We start from the raw sequence: 22,141 nt of genomic DNA on the forward strand, positions 1-22,141 counted from the left end.
GCCATGGAAAGGCTAGCGGGAAATAGCATTGGGGGCCTGTTGCGGGCACCCGGGTGAGCTCTACATTGCCATGCACAAGGTTGCAGGCACTGCGCGGTGCCTGCCACGTTGTGCATTGCAATGCACAACATGCCATTTTGGCATTGCGGAATGCGACCGCCAGGGTGTTGGTCGCATCCTAATCAGTGGTGCGGAATGGCGGCCGGTCCCCATTGTGTTTATGCTTTCTAGGATTTCAGTTTGCAAATCAGTAATGGTAAGACAGTGTTCATTACGTAACCTTTCAGATGAATACTTATAATTGCAAATTCTTCGTCTTTTGAATCTCCCAGCTACCTGACTTGATCCAAAAATGTTTATTGCAGTACCTTCTGTATGCGTAGGTGGCTGCTTCGGATTCAGCGGCTTTGTACAGTTACCATAAGTACCGACAGGGAGCCGTATATGAGCGCCACCACTGACCATGACATCACATCCTCTTTTTCCACGCTTTGCTTTTCAGATCCAGTGTGCCACTGTAGGAAAGTAGGATTTTCTTTCACGGTTACCCCCACTTTTTTCTGGTGTTATTCTGTTTTTATGACTAGTCTGACTGGGATCCTGCTAACCAGTCACTGTGCTCTCTCCCTAAATTGGACTATGGTAAGTACTTTGGTACCTTTCTAATTGACTACTGGTGTACCATTCGAAGTCCCTAGTATATGGTTTTAAGGTAGTGTAGGAAAGTAGGATCTGCTTTTTATGGTTACCCCCACTTTTTACTGGATGTAATACTGTTTTTGACTAGTCTGACTGGGATCCTGCTCATCAGGACCCCAGTCTAGCTGCTTTCCCCCTAAACTGTTATGCTTTGTTCTTAGGTACTCTCCAGAGTGGATAGTGGGGTACCCTTATCAGTCCCTAGTATATGGTATGCATGTACACAGGGCATAGGTACCCCAGAGGCCTCTAAGGGGCTGAAGCATGTATTATGCCACCCATGAGAGGTCATGCAAAATGGAACTACCTACCATTGCCGCCTGTGTAAGATGGTGCATGAATAGGTTTCCTATATCTAAGGGTCACTGCAGTTATAAGTCACCCCTGTAGCAGCCCTTAACAATCCTGAAGGCAGGGTGCTTGGTTGTAAGTGAGAGGGTGACCCTGCATGAGCAGGACATCCCTGCGGCCCACAGAGTCCATTCTCCTGAGTTGACGGTGATGCAGCCATGTACGACATATAGAGTGGCATTATGCAACCGTGTACTGACTAACTCTAAAGTGGCTGAATCAAACTGTGGGGATTTGTTCTTGTTAGAATGTTGTAGTTGCTAAGAGGTGTGGAATGTTATTCATTGAAGTGGTCAGTGAAGAAACGACATCAGTGGAAGCAGCTGGAGGTCCTGTTATTTCCTATGCTACAATAAAGATCTTCAACCAATACTTCTGCGTTGGAATAATCTTTACACAAACCCTATCGTGTTTGGTATAAAAAATGTTGGAATCATACACCCCCACTGGTAACCGATGTGGGAGGTATGATTCCACCCCTCAGAAGCGAGCTTCGTTGGTTCCCTGGTGTTCCAGGTACCAGCCTTCTCGACTCGGCCAGCACAAAATGATTGCTGCCGATCAGAGACACACTTCTGCCCTTCTGCTGCTCAGCCGAGCTTGAGCAAAGGAAGGCAGGACAATAGGCATCCTGTCACAGGAAGGTATGACCACCTCCCAGACAGGATTTAGTGTATTAGGGCTGGGTGGGTGTGCTTGAAATCTGGCGGATTGCAGAGGTGAGGACAACTGAGAAGTGGTGCTTTGGACATAGGATAACACTGTGTGATCTGGCGTGGCGAAAATCCACGTTATGAAAAGCTTCCTAAAGGCAAGTTCTGTTTGTGCATATCCTATGGACTCAGAATATCACAGCAACACAGGAGGTAGGTTTCTATGTCCCTCGAAGCCCAAGGTACCCTCTCACCATGTCTGAGGTCAGAATCCCTCGTGGGGGCTGCAATACCGGAACCCCTGTGCACCTCGTACTTTTGCTAGTGCATATGCTTGTTGGCCGTTGCCGAACAAGTACATTGGGCTACTGAAAGCCCCAACCTCTGGCATTGATTCCTACTGAGATCTTCACACTGAGTGCTCCGTGGGCTGTTGTTTGGTAAACTTGCTCGAGGTCCTCTCGCGACTTTTTTGCCACCGGCCTGTGTGTCCATTCGAGGGCCAAATTTGTTTTCCTCGGGCTCATCTGGTTGCTCCAGGCTTGCCCTAACTTCATTGCAATTGGGAGTCTCCCGGACCTTGCTGGTCCGCACTGTAACCTTCTTTGACCTTCTGCGTGGGCTGCTTTTTCCAAGGCTTGTTGGTGTACCTGCCGGACACCGACCCCTCAGCACTCGACATCTTTCGTGGGACATCTCGCATCCAGCTCCTGGTCATCCTTGACATCTCCAAGTCCCCGCTGCTACGGAGTCAAGGTCTCCATCAACTATCCTGAAGCACACAACATCGGTGGGCATTCGTCTAACGAGCCCCTGGTCACTCCTGAGTGACCCAGACTCTGTCCCCTCTACTTTCAGATACTCTTCAACTAGAATCCATGTTTGGATTCCAATGGACACCTTTCTTCCTTTCAGCAGTGACTATTCTTTGAAGTCCTCCATTGAGATCGACCGCGGTTTCCAACGCCACTTCAGACCTATGCACTCGGCTCCCCTCGGATAGGTAACTCTTGTACTACTGTATCCATGGGTGGGCTGTCTCTCCAACCTTCTAACTTAGATGGGTTTTTTTCGAAGTACACTGGGAAGGGTCCTTAAACTTTAAAATTTCAACCGCGACTTTCCCATAGAATTGTACGGAGAACGTGGTCGTGTTCCCACACTGCACCCTTCATCCGTGGGGTCCCTATTTACTCACCTTGGGTAGTTCCTTGGGTTCCCAGCGATTCTACGTACTCTTGACACTGTCTTGACCCGCGTTGTGGTTCTTATACCACTATTGTAGTATATAGTTTGGTCCCCCTCTGGGCCCACTGTGTATTTTTGCCACTTACTATTGTTTCTGTGCTATAGTGTTGTATGCTTTGTGATTATCTCAGTGTAAGAGATACTATGTCGCACTAGAGAGTGTTATATTAATAAATACAGATTTTTATGTAACTACTGTGTGGTTGTCTTTTTTATTTAAAAAATACTATAAGGTTGCATTCTGGTAAAACAAGCTGCTTAATATTCCTTCAGGACTAAGCCTGAAGGCTGCTCTCCACAGCTACCACTTGGAGAGCTTTCTGAGGTTATCTTTGACCTCTTAAGTCACCATAAGAGTTGTTTGGATTGGTGCAAGGTGCCCACTTTAATTAGTGGACAGCATATGCCAGGGCAACTTCTAACAGGTACCAAGGGCATAGGTACACCAGGGTGTCCCCTGGGCTGCTGTATGTATTATGCAACCCATGAGGTATCACTCAAACTGTGACTACAGGCCTACCAATGCAGCCCATGTGAGCTGGTGCTAGCACCACTCCCCACAGATATAAGTGTCCTTATATCTGAGGTCACTGCACTTAAAACCTATAAGTCACCCCTAAGGTAGACCTTTCAATCCTGAAGGCAGGGTGCTTGGTTTATAAGTGGGAGGGTGCCCCTGCATGAGCAGGACACCCCTGCAAACCCCAGAGTCGATTCTCCAGGCTTTTTTAAGTGCAGACAAACATTTTATACATATAGTGAACATCATGTCAATTACGAGCTGTCTAACTATATATTGACTGCACCAAAATCGGTCATGTCTGGTTTGAAACACGTTGGAATCCTACCCCACCACTAATTACAGTGTTGAATGTAGGATCCCATGTACTAGGGGGCTCCCCTAAGGAGCCCTCCTTTATTCCATGTACTAGCTTATCTGATTCTAGTAGCCAGCTAGTGCTGCTGCCCAACACAGACACAAGTCTGCCCTCCTGCTGCTGAGCCAAGCTCGAGCAGGAGAAGGTAGGACAATAGGTTTCCTGTCACAGGGAGGCGTGACCACCTCTCAGGCAGGACGTAGTGTATAGGGCTGAGGTGGGGGTGCTTTCCAATGACACCAGATATCTTTGAAGGGCACATTTGGTGCCCTCCTCGCATTCTCCAGTTGGAACAAGTTCAGGGAGCCGTTGGCTTCTGCTCTGGCGCAAAACAAAGGACATAGAGGTATCCTCCCCTGGAAGGGCTCCCTGAATTGTCCCAACCCTTTCCATAGGGTGCTTGAGGGCTTACCTGTGTGTGCCTCTTCAGATTCGTCATGGGACAATATTCAGATCCGAAACAACATCATCTTCAACCATCTGGGCACATTTGACTCGGCTGGATTTCGCCTTGAGAACTGAGACTGCATCTAGAAGACTCCTGCTGCTTCTGGTCTCGTCGTCCTGCCGGCCTACGTTGTCTTTGCCTGTGCTCTGTCTAGGTTTTTCTCCAGCCTGTGGGCATCAAAGACACTCGAAGGAATCTCCTTGGAGTGAAGGAGTTACTCCCATGCATCTGCAGGCACCGCAACAAAGCTGACCAGTCTGCTGACCCTGAGCTCCCACGGACTCCGAAAGGCCCAGCAACACAGGTGGTGGTTCTGCAACTCCCTCGAAGCCTGCATAGTCTTCACAGCAAGTTGGCAGTCAGTATCCCTCATCGGAACAGCTGAAGTAGTACCCGTGTGCATCGCGTCTACTTGCCGTTGCCAAGGCTTCTTGACTCTCTTCTCCAGAGATCTTAAGGGCTCCAAGAAACTCCAGCCTTCAGCATCTCCTGCTACCAAGATATTTGTCCTCGACACCATGGGTCTGCATTTACTGAAGTCCTCTATTGTGGTCTGTGGTGGTTTCCAATGTCACTTGACACGTATGCACCCGGCTTCCCTGGTGTAGGTATCCTGGTTCTCAGGGTATGCACGGATGGGATGACTCTCCAACCTTCCACCTTCCACAGGGTTTCTGCAGGGTCCTCTGGGAAGGGTATTTCTTCTTGAAAACTGTAACTGCAACTTACTCATTGACTTGCATTGAGTATGCAGCTGTGTTTCCACTCTGCACACGGCCTCTGTGGAGTTCCTGGGTACTTGCCTTGGGTGGTTCCTTGGGTCCCCAGCTCTTCTACGTCTTCTGGGTCAAGTCTCGACTTCAATAATGGTTTGCATTCCACTTTATTAGTATATGGTTTGTTCTCCCCCTGGAAACTACTGTGTATTTGTGCTACTTACCTGTTCTATTGGTAAAATATTGTGTGTATTGTGTTTATATCTCCGGGGAGGAGATATTGCACTCTCACTTACGGTTCAGTACTACAATAAACAACAATCCACTCTATTTAAATGTATTTTCTGCCTCCTGCGATTCACTTCGCAGGCACAGGTGCAATTGGAATTCAGCCTATTGCACCAATCTCCAGTTAAGACGGCTGCACTTATCAAACTGTGCTGGTGATTGAGAGAGCTCTGTGTGCCAACCTCTCAAATTGAATGAAGCATGGGACCTTAACATCAGCTTCTCCGCCGAAAATACAAGCCTGGCCACTCGATATAGCAAGGATGGCACGGAAAAAAAATTGATGGTTGTTCTTGCAATCATATGAGCGCTGGGGCAACACACTAACCTCATAAGTCATATATATATATCCCCATCAATCCAGCATTCTCTTTTCCTTATTCATCTGGGAGCTTTCACATCAAAAGACCAGGACCCACCGTGGAAACAAACCTGGCTGAACCCTCATTGAAACCGTATCACTTCTACTGTGCATCTGCCCCGCGGTCGGCCCACCGAGACGGCAACTACTACTACCAGCCCTCCGGTCTCTTCAGATAAGATCCTGTCACCAGCTGTGACAACACTTTTGAATAGCCAATCGCTTCTGCTTGCTTGCAGGGCAACAACATTTCTTCAGTTAGTCAACAAATAGTTACAAGCACAGCAGGAGAGAGGGAGTTCTGAGACAGTCGGCGTGGCAAATTGAAATGAAACTACAGCTAAAATCAAACTTACCCAAGTCACAAATTATTATTTTTGCTACTAGGCTTGGAAAATGTTCCCTCAGAAATCTACAGATATTAAATTGTGCAGAACCTAAAGGTCACAGAAGGTCTTTGGGAGTTGGGTACCAAGCATAACTAGGAGCACTGTGAAAAATGTGTGTGCAGAAGCTGTACGTCGCCAAACATAGGAAGCGCTGTCAGTCCTGCTCCAATTCCAAGAGTTGCTCCTATTGTAGATCCATCTAAGAGTTCTCAGATAGTCAAGGATGAGGTGCAAAGTCAAGTCTAAATGAACGACGAACTCCACTCCTCACCAGTCCGAGAAATCACACAGCCACTTTCTGGCTCCAGCAGTGGTCTCCTGACCTAGGCCGATTGGAGCTGATGCGACCAGTGCCGACCCCGCCGCAGATTGACGCCTTCAAGGAGGTGGCAAGCTTTCAGGCCACAAAGATTTGCCGGGGGCTCAATCAGTCTGCTACTGGATGGGCCTTTCCCAGCTGCTTGGCCTCTGCCCACACCTCAACACCCTCCTAGGATGCCACGCCAGTTCTTGCCGGCTCGCCCCTGATTCCCCTCCAGAGGGGCCTTGTCCAGTTCTGGTGTTGATCCAGAAACGAGTTCAGAGAGATCTCGACCTGTGTCATGCTTGCTATCAAATCACTCAAACGCTTGTGGTCTGGAAGGATTAAGAATACCACGCCCACCTGTTTTTCTTGTAAATTGGGGAATTTGGGATTTGTGTATTTACCCAAATTCACAATAGTATTTAATAATTAATTTAAGAAAATTTTACCATATCAAGATGTTATTTCTTTCATGAAACAGTTTAAAAAAATGTAAATCTGAGTATTAAACAGAGTTCCTGGGATCGCGCATTTACATAGAAATACTTTATTTATAACGTCATAGAAAATACCATTAGTGGAGACCTGGCATTGTGAATTAATGTTATCTCGTCTCGCGCCTTGTTCTGCCGCTCTTCTCTGCTTGACTCCCCACATTTTAGTACTCTGCCTTCTCTATTCCTCCCCTGCTCCCATTCCCTGTTTCTTCTGCTGCAGTTTCCAGCTACAGGACTCTTACTTTATTTCTTACCTCTCCACGTTCGATGCATGAATGTCTCTCCTTCCTGCTCTATGGTCTTGTCTCTCTCATATGGTCATTCCTACCCAAGCTTTCTATCTGTTTGTAGTCATTCCCCTTCAAAGTGCTTGACCTTGGTTTCTGTGCACTATTTTCCTTCACATAATATTAATTTTCTAGTGATAATCCACGTTCCTTTTTCTGCTTTTTATTCCCAATCTCCCTTTGCCATTTGTTATGTTCTCCTTTATTTGTAATCCTATTTGTGACCTTAACCATACTTGTCCTCCAGGTTTCTCATCAGTCTCTCATTCAGCTTCTCTGATTCTTATTTTCCTTCCTCCCCTAAGCACGCCGTATTGTATCTTCAATGCATTTCTTGATTTCACCCTAGGTCTCCGCCTGAGGCCTCTTGTGGCAACTTCCTCAAAATGGTTTGCTTTTCTTTCCGTTTGGGCCATTTCAGAGACCTTCACTGGGGCAATGTTCTGGTCAAACCAACATCTGCCATCACAGCAAAGTTCAAGCTTCATGGTTCAACTTTCCCGATTCCGACTCACCAAATTGAAGTGAAGATCATAGACTACACACTGTCGCGGATGGAAAAAGGTAACTTGATGACCCATGTACCATTGAAGAAAGATGCGATAGAGCGTATTATAACTAACAGTTGTTTGTCCAAATCTGAAGCGACAGAACGTTTAGCTTAATATTTCCTTTGCATGCGTCACAGCAGACGGCATTATTCTAATATTGATGGATAAATCTCTGAAAGCCAGATTTTTATAGTTTTTGTACTTTATATTCTATGGTTTCGGCTGTTTGAACATCGCAGAAAAGCATTGAAGTGCTAAAATAATTAAAACATTTTGCAGCATGAATCTTTTCGGGATTCACTTGCTGTGCATTATTCCATCATCTACTGGTTAGGTTCGGAATTTTCATTCTTTCTTTTTTTTCTTTCTTTTTCCTGGCACAGTCGACAACTTGCTGTCTGTACTTTCCATATGACATCTGACCTAGGCCCACAAAGTCCTTGTGCACGGTCGCCATCTTAAAAATATTTTTTTTCGGACTTGGATATGGAAGCAAAGTCCACAACATCTGATCAGCAAATGTTAAAACCTGGAGAGAAGTGAAAAAATAAAATAAAAAGGAGGAAATGTTGGTGTCTAAGTCAAGGGGCATCAAGGCAGAGCAGAAGTACCAGATAACCACCAGACATCCACGATTTTTTACAGAGACTTCATCCATGTGGTTGGACAATGTGTTGTTGGGGGTGGGGGGGGGGGGGGGGGGGATTGAAGTTTCCGACGACCCCCAAAACAAGCCTGCAAAGAGTTGAAAATGCACCCTTTCGATTTCTGCCCAAAGTGCTGCCATAAACGGAGAATGACGGCCCAGCACGCGGTGCGTACATTGTGGTTATCCAAGGACCACAAGCTCGAGAGCTGCAAGGCGTGCAGGACAATCAGTGTACAGGAAGAGTAGAATCTGGCAGGCTGTTGAATGATGACATCGAAGAAGGGCTCATTGGAAGATCTGGGGCTGGCAAGCCATGAAGAAGAGATTCAGGAAGGAGAGGACCACTGAACAGATCAGAAATTCAAGGACAAAGAAACAACATGCTACCAACTGGGGGAGCATCAACCAACATCGAAAAGGGCACTGAAGTACAGAAAGAAATGAGCGCGCACTTGGGCCACTAGGTTGAGCCAAAGGTTTGGACTCAAGGAAAGCAAGTCAAGCCAAGACTCAAGTGGAAGAAGCCCAAAGGACCCACGGATCCAAGACAAAGGATACCAAAGTGGACACACCTTCCCATGAATACTGTGCCGGAGAGGTGACCAGGGCTGGGCAGAGATCCGAAAGGGAAGGCAGACACCGAACACAGATGCTCGACGTCAAAATGCAAAAAATGAGGCTCGAAGCTGCTAGGGAGGCTCTCCTGCAAAAAAAGAAAAGCTTCAATGATTCATTAAAGAGTTCTTGAATCCCCGTAAATCTCTCCAAAACAGTTGAATAAGAGGAGCAATCTAGAGGAAGAACAGGAGGATATTTACCAAGAAGATGAGTAGGCAGTGTCAGAAGCCTACCAAGAACGGGACGCATGGAAAGATGCAGACTCGCACGAGGAAGGGCTTTATTTGTGGCCCTGGAGACCTGCAACACTAAACAACCTTTATTACAGCCTGATCAAAAGAGCTGCAGAAAGGTGCTTTCTCCTGGAAACGCTGCTACCTGCCCAGAAGAAGCAGGTCCCACCCAACACTAGATTGAGGCAGAGAGGCTTTCAAGAAGCCAGAAGTGTCTAAGTCATCAGCAATTTAGATAGAGAAGTACACGCCTTCCAGCAAGGTATCAGTGTATGTCAACAACAAACCCTGCTAGGAAAACGAACAATTCATCCACCACCAGACAAAGAAAACAAGAAGATTGAGACAGGAAGTAAGATGTAAAAACAGCACCTATGCAGTGGAGACTGCAAACCCCAATGCCCTGGTCAACATGTATGACCAACTACACTGGGAGGACATGAAAAAACTGTTGCAACGCATCTCCTACCAGAATAATAAGAAGACGGCATAGCACTTTACTTAGGGGTGGAAGATCATTCCATGCCTGATATTGGCGCTCGATGCTGTAGACACTCCCAACAGACAGATGTGTACGACACTACCTTGAGGAGGCAGACTTGACTGACGGTTTCAGGCTTCAAGTAAGAGGTCCAAGACGCCATCATAAGCATACCCTGCACAGTGAGAGCCTGCGGAGTACACTTGTCTAAGACTGTCCTCAGAAAATGAAGAAAGAAAATGACACAGCCAAAGGGGTTCAGGCTCCTCAGATTTGAAGGTCTGTCAGAAAAATAAATAATACCTGCCAGAAAGAAGATAGGAGAACTGGCTTCCAACCCCCTCACCTGCCCCCCAACACCCACCCCCACACAACCGACAGTCACCACAGCCCACTGCTACTCAGGAAAAAGTTACATCATGGCAGTTCTAGCAATGCCAGAGACAACTCTTTCATGGTAGGGCCTGAAAAAAAGACTCGGCCATCAAAAGATCAGCAGTGGCCACTAAGTCACCACATGAGGGAAACACACCCTCACCCCCCTAACAACAGACACCTGAAGTGAGGAGACTGAGGGTTTTTTTTGGGCAGTGGCGAGAGGTTCACTCCAACAAGTGGGTGTTAAAATAATAAAACATGGCTACCTATTAATACTAAAAAGAAAACCACCAAGTGTGAAACCAAGGAAGAGGCGTCACAAAGGACAGAAGAAAGCTCTTGCATTAGGAAATAAAGACGCTACTACAGAAACAAGTTTTCTTATACAAACTACTAGCCACAGATTCCTCACCTTTTAAATATTCCCAGGGCATTAGCTTGGATCTGGAAACTTCACCAGTTACTCTGCTCACCTGTAAGTGGAATCGTGCAGCTCCGCACTGACACGTTCTTCTCTGGAAATGATGCGCGTAACCTATAAAGGTGACACCCCAGCATACTAATGGCACTTCCTTTCTTTCCGTGCCACCAGATGCAGATCAGGTGCTTTATTTGGTATCTCAGAAACACTTTGATATTTCACCAAATTTACCTACAGTGTGCAATGGTATTTACATCATAGAATGACTGGTTTTAAGCCCCGTAGGGACTGTCGCAAGCACATGTCTGTGACAGATCTCCATCAGGTATTGCTGGGTGCCTGGGGTCTAGTCACAACTCCAAGGCTTGCTGTGACTGCACGTCGATGAACCAGTAGGCCATCCAGGACAGCTATGCGAAACGTAATATTGCCAATCGTAAGTAGACTCGTCGCCGAGACGGCCTTAGTTTATGGTCCAAGGTTCGGTCCTGGTCCCATGACTGCTCCAGGGGTTGCCGAAGCCGGGCGTGGTCGGTATTTGTTGCGACCTGGTAAGTGTAGGAAACAGGGTTTTTGTTGCAAAACCTCCCCACTTTATGCCTGGTATTTAGTAAAACTTTGACTGAAAGTGAACTGGGTTCCTGCTACCTAAGTGCGCAGTACCAGTGTTCTTTCCCTAAACGGTTCCAATGTTCCATAGTAGGCACAACTTCAACCCTCCTGTAAGCCCCTAGTAAATGGTACCCCTCGTACCTAAGGCATGGAGACTGAAGAGGGCCCCCTAGAGCAGCAGCACGGACTGGTCCACCCTAGGGACCCCTCACCAAGATCATGCAAACTGCCACTGCAGGATGTATGTCCTGGTGCAGACAAAACCAGAGTCGACATGGCACACAGCCCTGCGTGCCGTGCCTGCAAGTACTGCATACATATGTAAGTAACCACTACAGCCAGCCTTCCCAGCCCTGAGGTAGGGTTTACTATATCTCCTGTGTGGACTTATCTGCCGAAGTAGATATGACCCTGCAATATCCAACTCTATTCTTAAGTATTGTGAGTGTGCAGGGAAGCCATAGCTAGAACATGGACTGCACACTCGTCATTATGAGTTCCTCAGCTACATGTTGGCTTCACTGCACCCCAAAGTTTGGTACCAAACAGCTCGACTTTATAAACCTGCACTGATGCGACTGTTGGATTTATTAAGAAGTGCACCGAGAGGGCACCTAGGAGGCGCTCCTTGAAAACCTACTGGCTACTAGTGGGTTGCTGACTGGTCTCTGCCATCACTAGACATGTTTCTTGTCTCCGGGGGCTAGAGCTTTTGCTCTCAAAGGCAGGGAACAAAGCCCGCGCTGGGCGGGGTTTTTACAACTCTTCCAAGCAGAATCTGCATTCCAGGTCGGGAAGCTTCAAAGGCCCTGCAGCCTTCATATTGCGACCTAGGCTTCTCCTTTTGGCGATAGGCCAGGCGGGAAAATTGGTAAGATTAGGAGGTGTGTCCACTCCAAGCCATCACCACTCCTCCGGTGGGGCACCTGAGGTGAGCCCCCAATTCAGATTCCTCCATCTTGCATTAAAGAAAAATATCCTATAATGGTCAGGGTTATTCCGCTTTCTACAGGAATGAATGAAAAGATCTTGTATAGCGCACAGCTGCTCAAACAAGAGTGCCCCGGCGCTAGAGGTACATGTGGCTGGACCCCGAGGCACGACTAGTTCTTAAAGAGCCAGGTTTTAAGATGTTTCTTAAAAAGCTGTTAGGTCAGTTTTAGCTCTCAGGGTGGCAGGTAGTTTGTTCCACGCTTGCGTGACCTGATACCCGAAAGATCTGCCCCCCATACGGGCCAAGCGTACTTTAGAGATGCGGGCGATGTCAGAGGAGGATGATCTTAAAGGCCTTGATGGGGTATAGCAGTTAGCGCCCTTATGGAGATAGCGGGCCCCTTTACCAGAAAGGGCCTTGAAGAAGATCACCAGGGCTTTGAACTTTATCCTTTCCTTCATTGGCAGCCAGTGTAGGGACTTAAGGTGAATGGCCATGTGCGACCTGTGCTTAGGTCTGAGGATCGCCCTGGCTGTGGCGTTTCGCACCACTTTCAGGCACTGGATAAGGTAACCAGGTAGACCCAGGTACAGGTACTCCTCTAGCAAATCCTGACTGCTCTTTGCTCTTCTACCAAAGCTGAGCTAAGGATTAATTATTGTGAATCTAAAGGAACTATCTGTTCGAGGCATATGAGCTGCAGATCTCACACTGAGCATTAGATCGCCACCTGGTGTTGGGCTCGGATGCTTGCACCTTGTTGTTGTCTTGGAAGAAGTCTTTGTAGTCACGAGATATGTGACTCCTCCCTCTAACGATAGTGCGCATGGGCATCAACTCCATCCTTAGATTGTTTTTTTCCGCCACTGGGTTCGGATGTAACTTTTACACTCCGGTTCGAAATCTACTTTTCAAGTACTTTGACGCGTACAACTTCATCAATACCTATCGACTCGACTTCATCAGCTCGATTCCGGTCGTTTACGCGGGCCGTTGGGCCTATCCACGCCGTGAGGCCTACAACTCATGGAAAGGACGCCATTCAAAAAAGGCCCCCAGTGTGGAGCAAAATTCCCACACAGCGACCATCACAAGGTCTGTAACTTGTGTTTATCACTGGACCACGAACAGTCCAGCTGTCCAGCCTGCGCATCCTTTCGATCCAAAAAGACCATTCAAGATCGGAGGGCCCGTCGACACGACATGCAGCGATCAGCTCCGGAACCGGTGGATATCTAAGACGAAGGTCCATATGTCCCAGAAGAAGATTCCGACGATCTCGAAATTGTATCAGAGGCAGAGGACTCCGATGTCTCCATACCTTCAGGTCAACGCGTGAGTACTACTGCCTCTACCCCATCCCCAACACCTAAGTCGAAGGCAAAGATCAACACTCCGCCTCCGGGGCCCAGTCGAGACCGAAAAACTACTTCAGAAGCCCCGCCACCGAGCTCGGCTCCGAAGAAAATACTAAAGCCTTCCGGTAGCTTGATACCAAGCAAACCACATGTGCCGATACCACCAGCTCCCTCTGCACCGAAACCGAAAGAAGTCCCGGTTACAAAACATACTTCAAAATCGTCGACTCCTAGAGACAAAACGGCTCCAAAAACAATGAAGCCTGCTTCCGACGCTTCCAAGCCGACGAAACCAGCTTCGACTCCAAAGCCATCTTCAGAGCCAAAACCTACAAATCCTGCTTTCGACGCTTCCAAGCCGACAAAACCAGCTTCGGCTCCGAAACCAATATCTTCGGTGCCAAAACCTACGCCAAAGGACTCTGCCGTAACTCCTAAGGCTAAAGACAAGCAACAACCACGCTCTGCACAGAAGAAATCAGCGCCGAAAGCGGTTCCTCAAGAACAAGAGCTTTTTCATCCTGATCCTACACAGAAAAAGATCTACATTGATCCAAACACAGGACATGTTTCTACTGTGCCAAGAAGAGGAAGTTAGATACAGCACCTACACCATCAGTGCCTGTAAAGAAAAATGATTCTGCCACATCACCTATGCACCCTTCTTTTCCTATACCTGCCTCAATCCCATCTCCTCTTCCTTTATCTTTTTCACCTCAAAATTCTACTGCTCATTTTTCACCACCACGTACACCTCCACAAAACGAGGATGAGTATAATATAGGGGGAGGGGGAGACCCAGATGACCCTTTTCCCTACCCACATGATACACCAGTTTGGGAATACTCAAACCCACAGGATGTACCAGATATCCTTGACCCACATACATATCCATCCAAACCATCTCCTCCAGGGGATAATAATGGGTTTGCACACTTACTCAATACAGCTGCCATATATCATGGTGTCACAATGCACTCAGGTGCAGGAGAAGAAGATTTCTTACTAGATACTTTTGAACAGTCCCAAAAGTCAGTTCAAATGCTGCCTATGATTAAAGGGGTCATCAAACATGCACCAGAGGCGTTTAAAGATCCTGTACGTGCTAGGATCATAAACCCCAGACCTGCTCCAGGGGATCCTGCCTACATTAAGGGACAGCTACCCTTAGATTCCCTGGTTGTTTCCAATGCTAGAAAACGAGCAAACTCCCAAACCTCAGGCGAAACACCACCTCCTGATAAGGAATCAAAGATAATAGACGCTTCAGGCAAAAGAATAGCTGCCCAAGCTAGCAGCACATGGTGCATTGTTCCTGGTAGGTCCACTAATCACAATCTACGCACGCTTTTTTCTTTAATTCAGACTGTTACCCCTGATTTCCCAGTTGCAGCGATATTTTTAGATGCTACAAAAGCATTTGATTTGGTCGAATGGAACTACTTATTTGCAATCCCGCAGACAATGGGGTTTCTTAAATTATTTATCGCTTGGGTGCAGCTACTATATACCCAACCTACTTATAAATGGTCGGCTTTCCACTCCACTCTCTATCATGAGGGGCACCAGGCAGGGATGCCCGCTCTCCTGGATGATCTGACACTTTATGTTACAGGCCCTAAACAGAATCTAAACCCTCTGTTGCGAGAATTTCTGGTGTTCGGTAGACTGTCGGGTGTGCAGATTAACTGGGGTAAGTCGCAATTCTTCCCACTCCCCCCTGCAGTATTAGAATTTCATTTGGATTACCCTCTGGAATGGTGTCATTCGGATCTCCGCTATTTGGGGATCCAAGTATCTAGAGACAGGGAAGAAACACTCCGACTTAATTATGGCACTGCAATTACTAAATTGACCTCCAATGTTACACGCTGGATTTCCCTACCCTTATCCATGTCTGGTAGAGCCTCGCTCATCAAAATGGTGATATTGCCACGTTTCTTATATTTATTCCTGAACATCCCCTATTTTTCTTTTTTAAAACATTGAGGACAGAATTGATCCGATTGTTCTGGGGTGGTAAGCAACCGCGGATTAAATGGACACTGCTTACACAGCCCTACGATAAAGGAGGCTTTGATATCCCTGACTTCGAAGTGTACTATATGAGTGCGCAGGCTCATTATGCCTATCATTGGATGGCACCTACGCCATGTATGCCGCAGGTTGCGGTGGAGGATTGGGTGGCACACCCCCTACCCCTGAATGGCCTTATATATGGCCAGGTTGAGGCCCTAGAGACACCGCCCACAACAGTATCGTGTACGATTGATGCTTAGAGACGTGTAGCGAAATTATTACACACAACGCTGTTATACTCGGCCAGGATGCCACTGACCTATCATCCCAAATTGGTGTTGTCACGGGAGAAAGGATTCCAAATGATGTGTCGACGCCTTAAGGTAGCTACTTGGGGCGATCTTTTTCCTGAAGGGGCAGTTTCGGTCCATGGACCCACGCCATTGGAGATTTTTTATTATGTACGATTGAGGCAGGGCTTGCGGGATGTGCTACCAGACTATCCCCGGGAACCGGAGAACTTATTGCCACTGCATGGCATGCTGGAATCAATGGATGGGCGACACCTGGTCTCTAGTATTTATTGTAGTATTAGGACACAGCACAAGGGGATTGAGGGTACAGCTCGCACACATTGGAGTGAGGATATAGGTACGGAGGTCTCTGATGCACAATGCAGCTACTGTTGTGGTATTACAGCAAATATATCAGCTAGTTGTAGACTCAAGATTATTCACTATAGGTTCTTGCAGAGTCTCTATTACACGCCGGCTAAGAAATACAGATTTCATTTGTCGGATATTGATAGGTGTGATAGATGACGGGCAGAAGGAGCTGGATTCATACACTTGTCATGGGAATGTCTTGGTATATGAGAAAATTGGACTCAGGTGCACACAGCCCTTCAGGCCATGGTGGGGGTTACACTGCATAGGGACCCGCTAATTCTGCTATTGGGCTACACCATGCAGATGTCCAAACAGTGCAGGAAGTTCCTCGACATTGCTTTATTGCTGGCGAAAAGTCGTTTGCCATGCCGCTGGGGAAGAGGGAGAGCCCCAAAGTTTAAGGATTGGCTTAATGATGTCATTTATTGTCAAGAGCAAAATGCTGTTTATGCTGAAACACAACCCTTGGCGTGTAGGCCTAGGGATATATGGGGGCCACTCCAAGCTTACCTCCTCACTATTGCGGAGTCGTCTGATGGGACTTTGGAGGACAGGGCTGGAGACGATGTGACTTCAACGTCGTAGATTGGTATTGTACGCCTCTGCTATGCTATATGTGGGAATGTTGTGGGTGGTTGTCTGATGGATATAGCACTCTTTTTGAGAAAAGGGGATGGTTCCAAATGTATGCTATCTTGCTGTGTGTCATCTCTGATCCGTATTCTGCCTATATTGAGAACGTATTATGAATCCTTGTATAGCACTTACCCTTGCTAGATGACTCTCATTGAAATTACAAGCTGTAGATGGAGTCTGTACGATGCATCGCCTCTTATTGTACCTGCAGATATTTCTGACCCGTGTTGTTGCACATGATGGAACATGTTAGAGTGTACCTTTGTATATTTTGCAAAATTATATAAATAAATTTTAAAAAAACATCTAACGCTACTAAAACAGGAGGTTCTCTCATTGCTTCAAAAGAATGTGATAGAGATTGTTCCCCTACAACATCAAGGAACAGGGGTTTACTTGCTGTACTTCCTAATACCCAAAAAGGACGGAACACTAAGACCAATTCTCAATCTCAGGCCCCTCAATCTGTATATACAATCAAATCATTTCCACATTGTCACTCTACAACAAGTGCTATCACTGTTACAACAAGGCGACTTCCTCGCTACACTAGATCTCACGGACGCCTATTTCCACATTGCCATACATCCTTCTGACAGGAAGTATCTAAGGTTTGTACTAGACAGACAACACTACCAGTTCCCCTTCGGAGTGACAACTGCACCAAGAGTGTTTACAAAGTGCCTCGCAGTAGTAGCAGCACATCTCAGAAGACAACAGATTCATGTCTTCCCATATCTCGACGACTGGCTAATAAAAGCCAAGTCATTCAATCAGTGTGTTCATCACACTCATCAAACCATTCAAACATCACACAACTTGGTATTCACAATCAACTACACCAGGTCGCATCTCCAACCCTCCCATATACACCAATATCTGGGAGCCACAATAAACAGCTCTAGCATATCCCAGTCCAGCCCGGATAGCGAGCATCCTAGCCTTAGTTGCAAAATTTCTAAAATCAACACTTTCTTCCAGCCAAAGTGTTCATGCAACTCATAGGCATGATGGCATCTTGCATTTTTATTGTACCATATGCAAGACTGCAAATGCGTCCATTACAGGAATGTCTAGCACAACAGTGGAATCAGGCTCAAGGACAACTTACAGATCTGGTGTTGGTGGACAGCCGCACACATCGCTCTCTGCAGTGGTGGAACACCAAAAACCTGTCCAAAGGGCGGCCGTTTCTAGAATCTGTCCCACATATAGTGCTTACAACAGACGCATCACTCACAGGTTGGGGAGCACATCTCCTCCAACGTACAACTCAAGGCAAATGGACCACTCAGCAGAAAGCGCTCCACATCAATCATCTAGAGCTACCAGCAATACTCCTAGCTCTAAAATCATTTCAGATCATGTACAAAACAAAGCTGTCCTAAACGGGACGGGCAATATGACAGACATGTACTACATACAAAAACAAGTAGGCACACATTCTCTGCAACTGTCCCAGCTTTCACAGAACATTTGGAGATGGGCCATCCCTCAGAAAATATATCTACTAGCAGAACATCTTCCAGGTATTCACAATCAGATTGCAGATCTGTTAAGTCGTCAGACACAACAGATTCACGAGTGGGAACTGCATCCTCAGGTTCTGTAAACTTTTTTCCAAAAGTGGGGTCATCCAGACACAGATCTGTTCGCCACACACAACAACGCAAAATGCCCAACCTTTGCCGCCAGGTTTCCACACCCGTTGTCCAAGGGCAATGTGATATGGATGAACTGGTCAGGCAGATTTGCGTACGCTTTTCCGCCACTCCCACTAATTCCATGAGTGATACGCAAGCTCCGACAACAGTCTCTCAAACTAATTCTAGTAGCTCCCACGTGGGCACGCCAACCATGGTTCACAACACTACTAGAACTCTGACTAGTTCCACATCAAAGACTGTGCCTGTCCCCATCCCTACTAACGCAGAGCCATGGAGAGATCAGACATCCAGATCCAAATCAGCTCAATCTGGCGATCTGGCTCCTGAAGTCTTAGAGTTTGGTTACCTTAACCTGCCACCAGACTGTATGAACATCATTAAAGAAGCCAGGGGACCTACTACTAGAAATTGCTATGCTGCAAAATGGAAAAGATTTGCCATTTACTGCACTAACAATGATATTGATCCACTGGATGCGTCCATCCAAAATATCATTTGCTACCGATTGAATTTACAAAGATGTAATCTGGCATATTCATCCATACGTTTACATCTAGCAGCACTTGCTGCTTACTTGCAAAACAGACAACACTGTCACTATTTCGAGTACCTGCAATTAAAGCCTTTATGGAAGGCTTAAACAGGATCATTCCTCCTAGGTTACCACCCTCTCCAATATGGAACCTAAATATTGTTCTTACTAGGCTCATGGGTTCCCCGTTTGAGCCTCTACACAAATGTGAACTGCAGTTCCTCACATGGAAAACAGGTTTCCTAATTGCCATTACCTCTCTTAAAAGAGTACGTGAAATTCAAGCGTTCACTATACAAGAACCATTCTTACATCGTAACAAAGTGGTCCTCAGAAAAAATCCAAAATTCCTTCCAAACATCATCACCCCTTTTCATCTTAATCAATCGGTAGAGTTGCCAGTGTTTTTTCAAAACCCGGACTATGTAGCAGAAAGAGCTCTACACACTTTAAACGTTAAAAGAGCACTGTTTTATTACATTGACAGAACAAAATCCTTTCGCAAAACAGAACAATTGCTTGTAACTTTCTCTCCACCACATAAAGGAAATCCCATTTCTAAAGCTGGGATTGCAAGGTGGATTGTTAAATGTATCCAAATATGCTATCAAAAAGCAAAACGTACATTAACAATTCCTCCTAGAGCGCATTCCACACGTAAACTAGGAGCCTCAATGGCTTTTTAGGCAACATTCCCTCAGAAGACATCTGTAAATGCAGCAACATGGTCTACAGCACACACATTTACTAAACACTAGTGTGTTGATGTACAAGCCAAACAGCAAGCTGCTGTAGGCCAATCTGCTCTTAAAACTCTCTTTCAAACTACTGCAACAGATACACGCGACCACCGCCAAGGGAGGTACTGCTGTATAATCAATGCTCAGTGTGAGATCTGTAGCTCATATGCCTCAAACGGAAAATGCTACTTACCAGTATGCATCTGTTCTTGGCATGTAGAGCTGCAGATTCTCACACGCCCACCCACCTCCCCGGGACCTGTATCTGTTCCAGTTCTATCTTACTTAAATATACACACGTGGACATCTTTTCTGTTTCTACTAACGCCATCATTTCCCATCATGGCGAAAAACAATCTAAGGATGGAGTCGACGCCCATGCGCACTATAGTTCAAGGGAGGAGTCACCTATCTCGTGACTACAAAAGACTTCTTCCAAGACAACAACAAGGTGCAAGCATCCGAGCCCAACACCAGGTGGCGATCTAATGCTCAGTGTGAGAATCTGCAGCTCTACATGCCAAGAACAGATGGATACTGGTAAGTAGCGTTTTCCTTATGGTATTGTGAGAGTATTGCATAGTGAAGCTTAACCAGCCTCGCTACATAATAATCCATCTTCCTAAAGGTACCATCTTAAAATGAGGTTCAGACATGTGTCCTGACTAAAAACAATCACTTAAGTGAAACAAAAAAAAATTGATTTCTCTATCCAATACTTATATGGCCTATAAATTATATGATGTATGATGAGAACTGCACTTCTTAGATGTACAGTAATCCCTCATGCATGGGAATGCCATCACTACATAGGAGATTGAGCGATACAACACATAGCCAATGGCATTTGGTAAGAGTAATTCTCCAGTTAACTAAAATTAGAAGAAACCTTTAGGTATACTCAAGAAATTACTAATATTTAGTCAGTCAGACAGATAACACTATCTATTGGCAAACCTAAAAAGGACTGATTCTGTTGCAGAGATTCTGCGCACTTAGAGAACTCTGCGTAGGTTTATGGGACCTTAGTGTGTAGGGACTGTGTCATCCTACCACATTAGTGCCCACGACCGACTAGCTATAGTGTCTCACTCGCTCTCCTACTCACTCACAGAGAGACAAATGATTAGACACCCCAGAACACAACACTCCAGACTCTCTCAGGAATCGCGGTTGCAAGACACACCATTTCGCTCACACTCTTGTACTTGTCCACAATAAGATCTGACAGACACAAATGAGTTCAAAATATTTATTTTAACTAACGTGCTCTAATGTGCGGTATAAGTGCCACAATAAGCAGAAAAATGCATAACACAAATACGGTCAGCCTAGCAAGTTGTCCGTAAATCATAAAAGGAGCTGTTATTATGAAAAGACAGTGTAGTCTAATCTCCCTCCCCTTGTATAGAAGCAGAATGATTATATATTAGAAGATCTCTGGGCGTTATCTGCAGACCCCGTACCTCACTCTATAGATGATAGATCAACATCATAGGTGCTGCCTTGCTCTTCTCCCTGGAAAGGTCCCTCTCCAAGTGTGTGCTACCTGTTTGTGTATTCCAATAAGACCAAAGTATGTGTTCCCAAACAACAGTTGCATCTGTATGTTTTGTCTAGGTGCTAGTGCCGGACCAGAACAGAATAAAAAGGGGTATTGTTGATCGACCTTGTTCACAAAGTTCAGACTAAACCCCAGGAACTTGCAGAGTGTGAGTGATAGGTTCTTATGTGAAAATGACTAAAGAGACGTGCAAAATAAACTCATGTAGTAATGTGTGCAAAGTGTCAGACAATCTGACCTCCTGTTCAGAGTCCTGCTCTCCCCTCGCAGCTGCGCTCCTAAGTCTCACTGCTCAGGACACTGGGATCTGCTCCGGTAGGTGTCAACGCCCTCCTCCACCCACAGGCTCCTGCCTGCGCCTCATCCCTGTTGGTCCAGTGGGAGAGCACTGCTCTTCTGCTGGCCGTTGTCTGGTTCTGCTCTGTGCCACTCTGTTGTTTCTGTCTCTTTTGTGCCCATGTCTGTCTGTGTGTCTTTCTGTCCTCCTCGTGTCTGTTTTCTGCCTCCTCCCTGTCCTTCCACCGCTGCTGCCCCGCGGCCCCTCCTTCCCGGTTCCTGCTTCACGCCTCCCAGCTGTGCTTTCCTCCCCCTCTCCTACTTAATGTTAGCGGCTGTGAGGGAGTGTAAGCAAGACCTCTGACCTCCTGCTGAGGGACCTGCTCTACCCCCGCAGCTGCGCTCCTAAGTGCCACAGCTCAGGGCACCGGGATCTGCTCCGGTAGGTGTCGACGCCCTCCTCCACCCACAGGCTCCTGCCTGCGCCTCATCCCTGGTGGTCCAGTGGGAGAGCCTTGCTCTTTTGCTGGCTGATGTTGTGTGGTTTTGTCTTTGTGCCACTTTGTTGTTTCTGCCTCTTTTGTGCCCATGTCTGTCTCTGTGCCTTATCCTGGTTTTGTGCCTTTTTCTGTTTTTGTTCCCATGTCTGTCTCTGTGCTTTTTCTCTGAACCGCTGCTGCCCCCG

At 46.5% G+C, this 22,141-nt stretch overlaps 1 protein-coding gene across 1 annotated transcript in view; it reads left to right on the plus strand.

Moving 5' to 3' along the window:
- LOC147725735 (uncharacterized) overlaps nucleotides 1-22,141 on the plus strand; it is a 567,397-nt gene that overhangs the window by 462,471 nt on the left and 82,785 nt on the right. Inside the window, exon 11 of the mRNA XM_086964485.1 lies at nucleotides 7,541-7,683. Coding sequence (XP_086820611.1) covers nucleotides 7,541-7,683 — 143 coding nt within the window. The remainder of the gene's footprint in view (nucleotides 1-7,540; nucleotides 7,684-22,141) is intronic.

The sequence above is a fragment of the Lissotriton vulgaris genome, chromosome 3_2, assembly GCF_964263255.1.
Source record: "Lissotriton vulgaris chromosome 3_2, aLisVul1.2, whole genome shotgun sequence".
Classification (NCBI taxonomy): Eukaryota; Metazoa; Chordata; class Amphibia; order Caudata; family Salamandridae; genus Lissotriton; species Lissotriton vulgaris.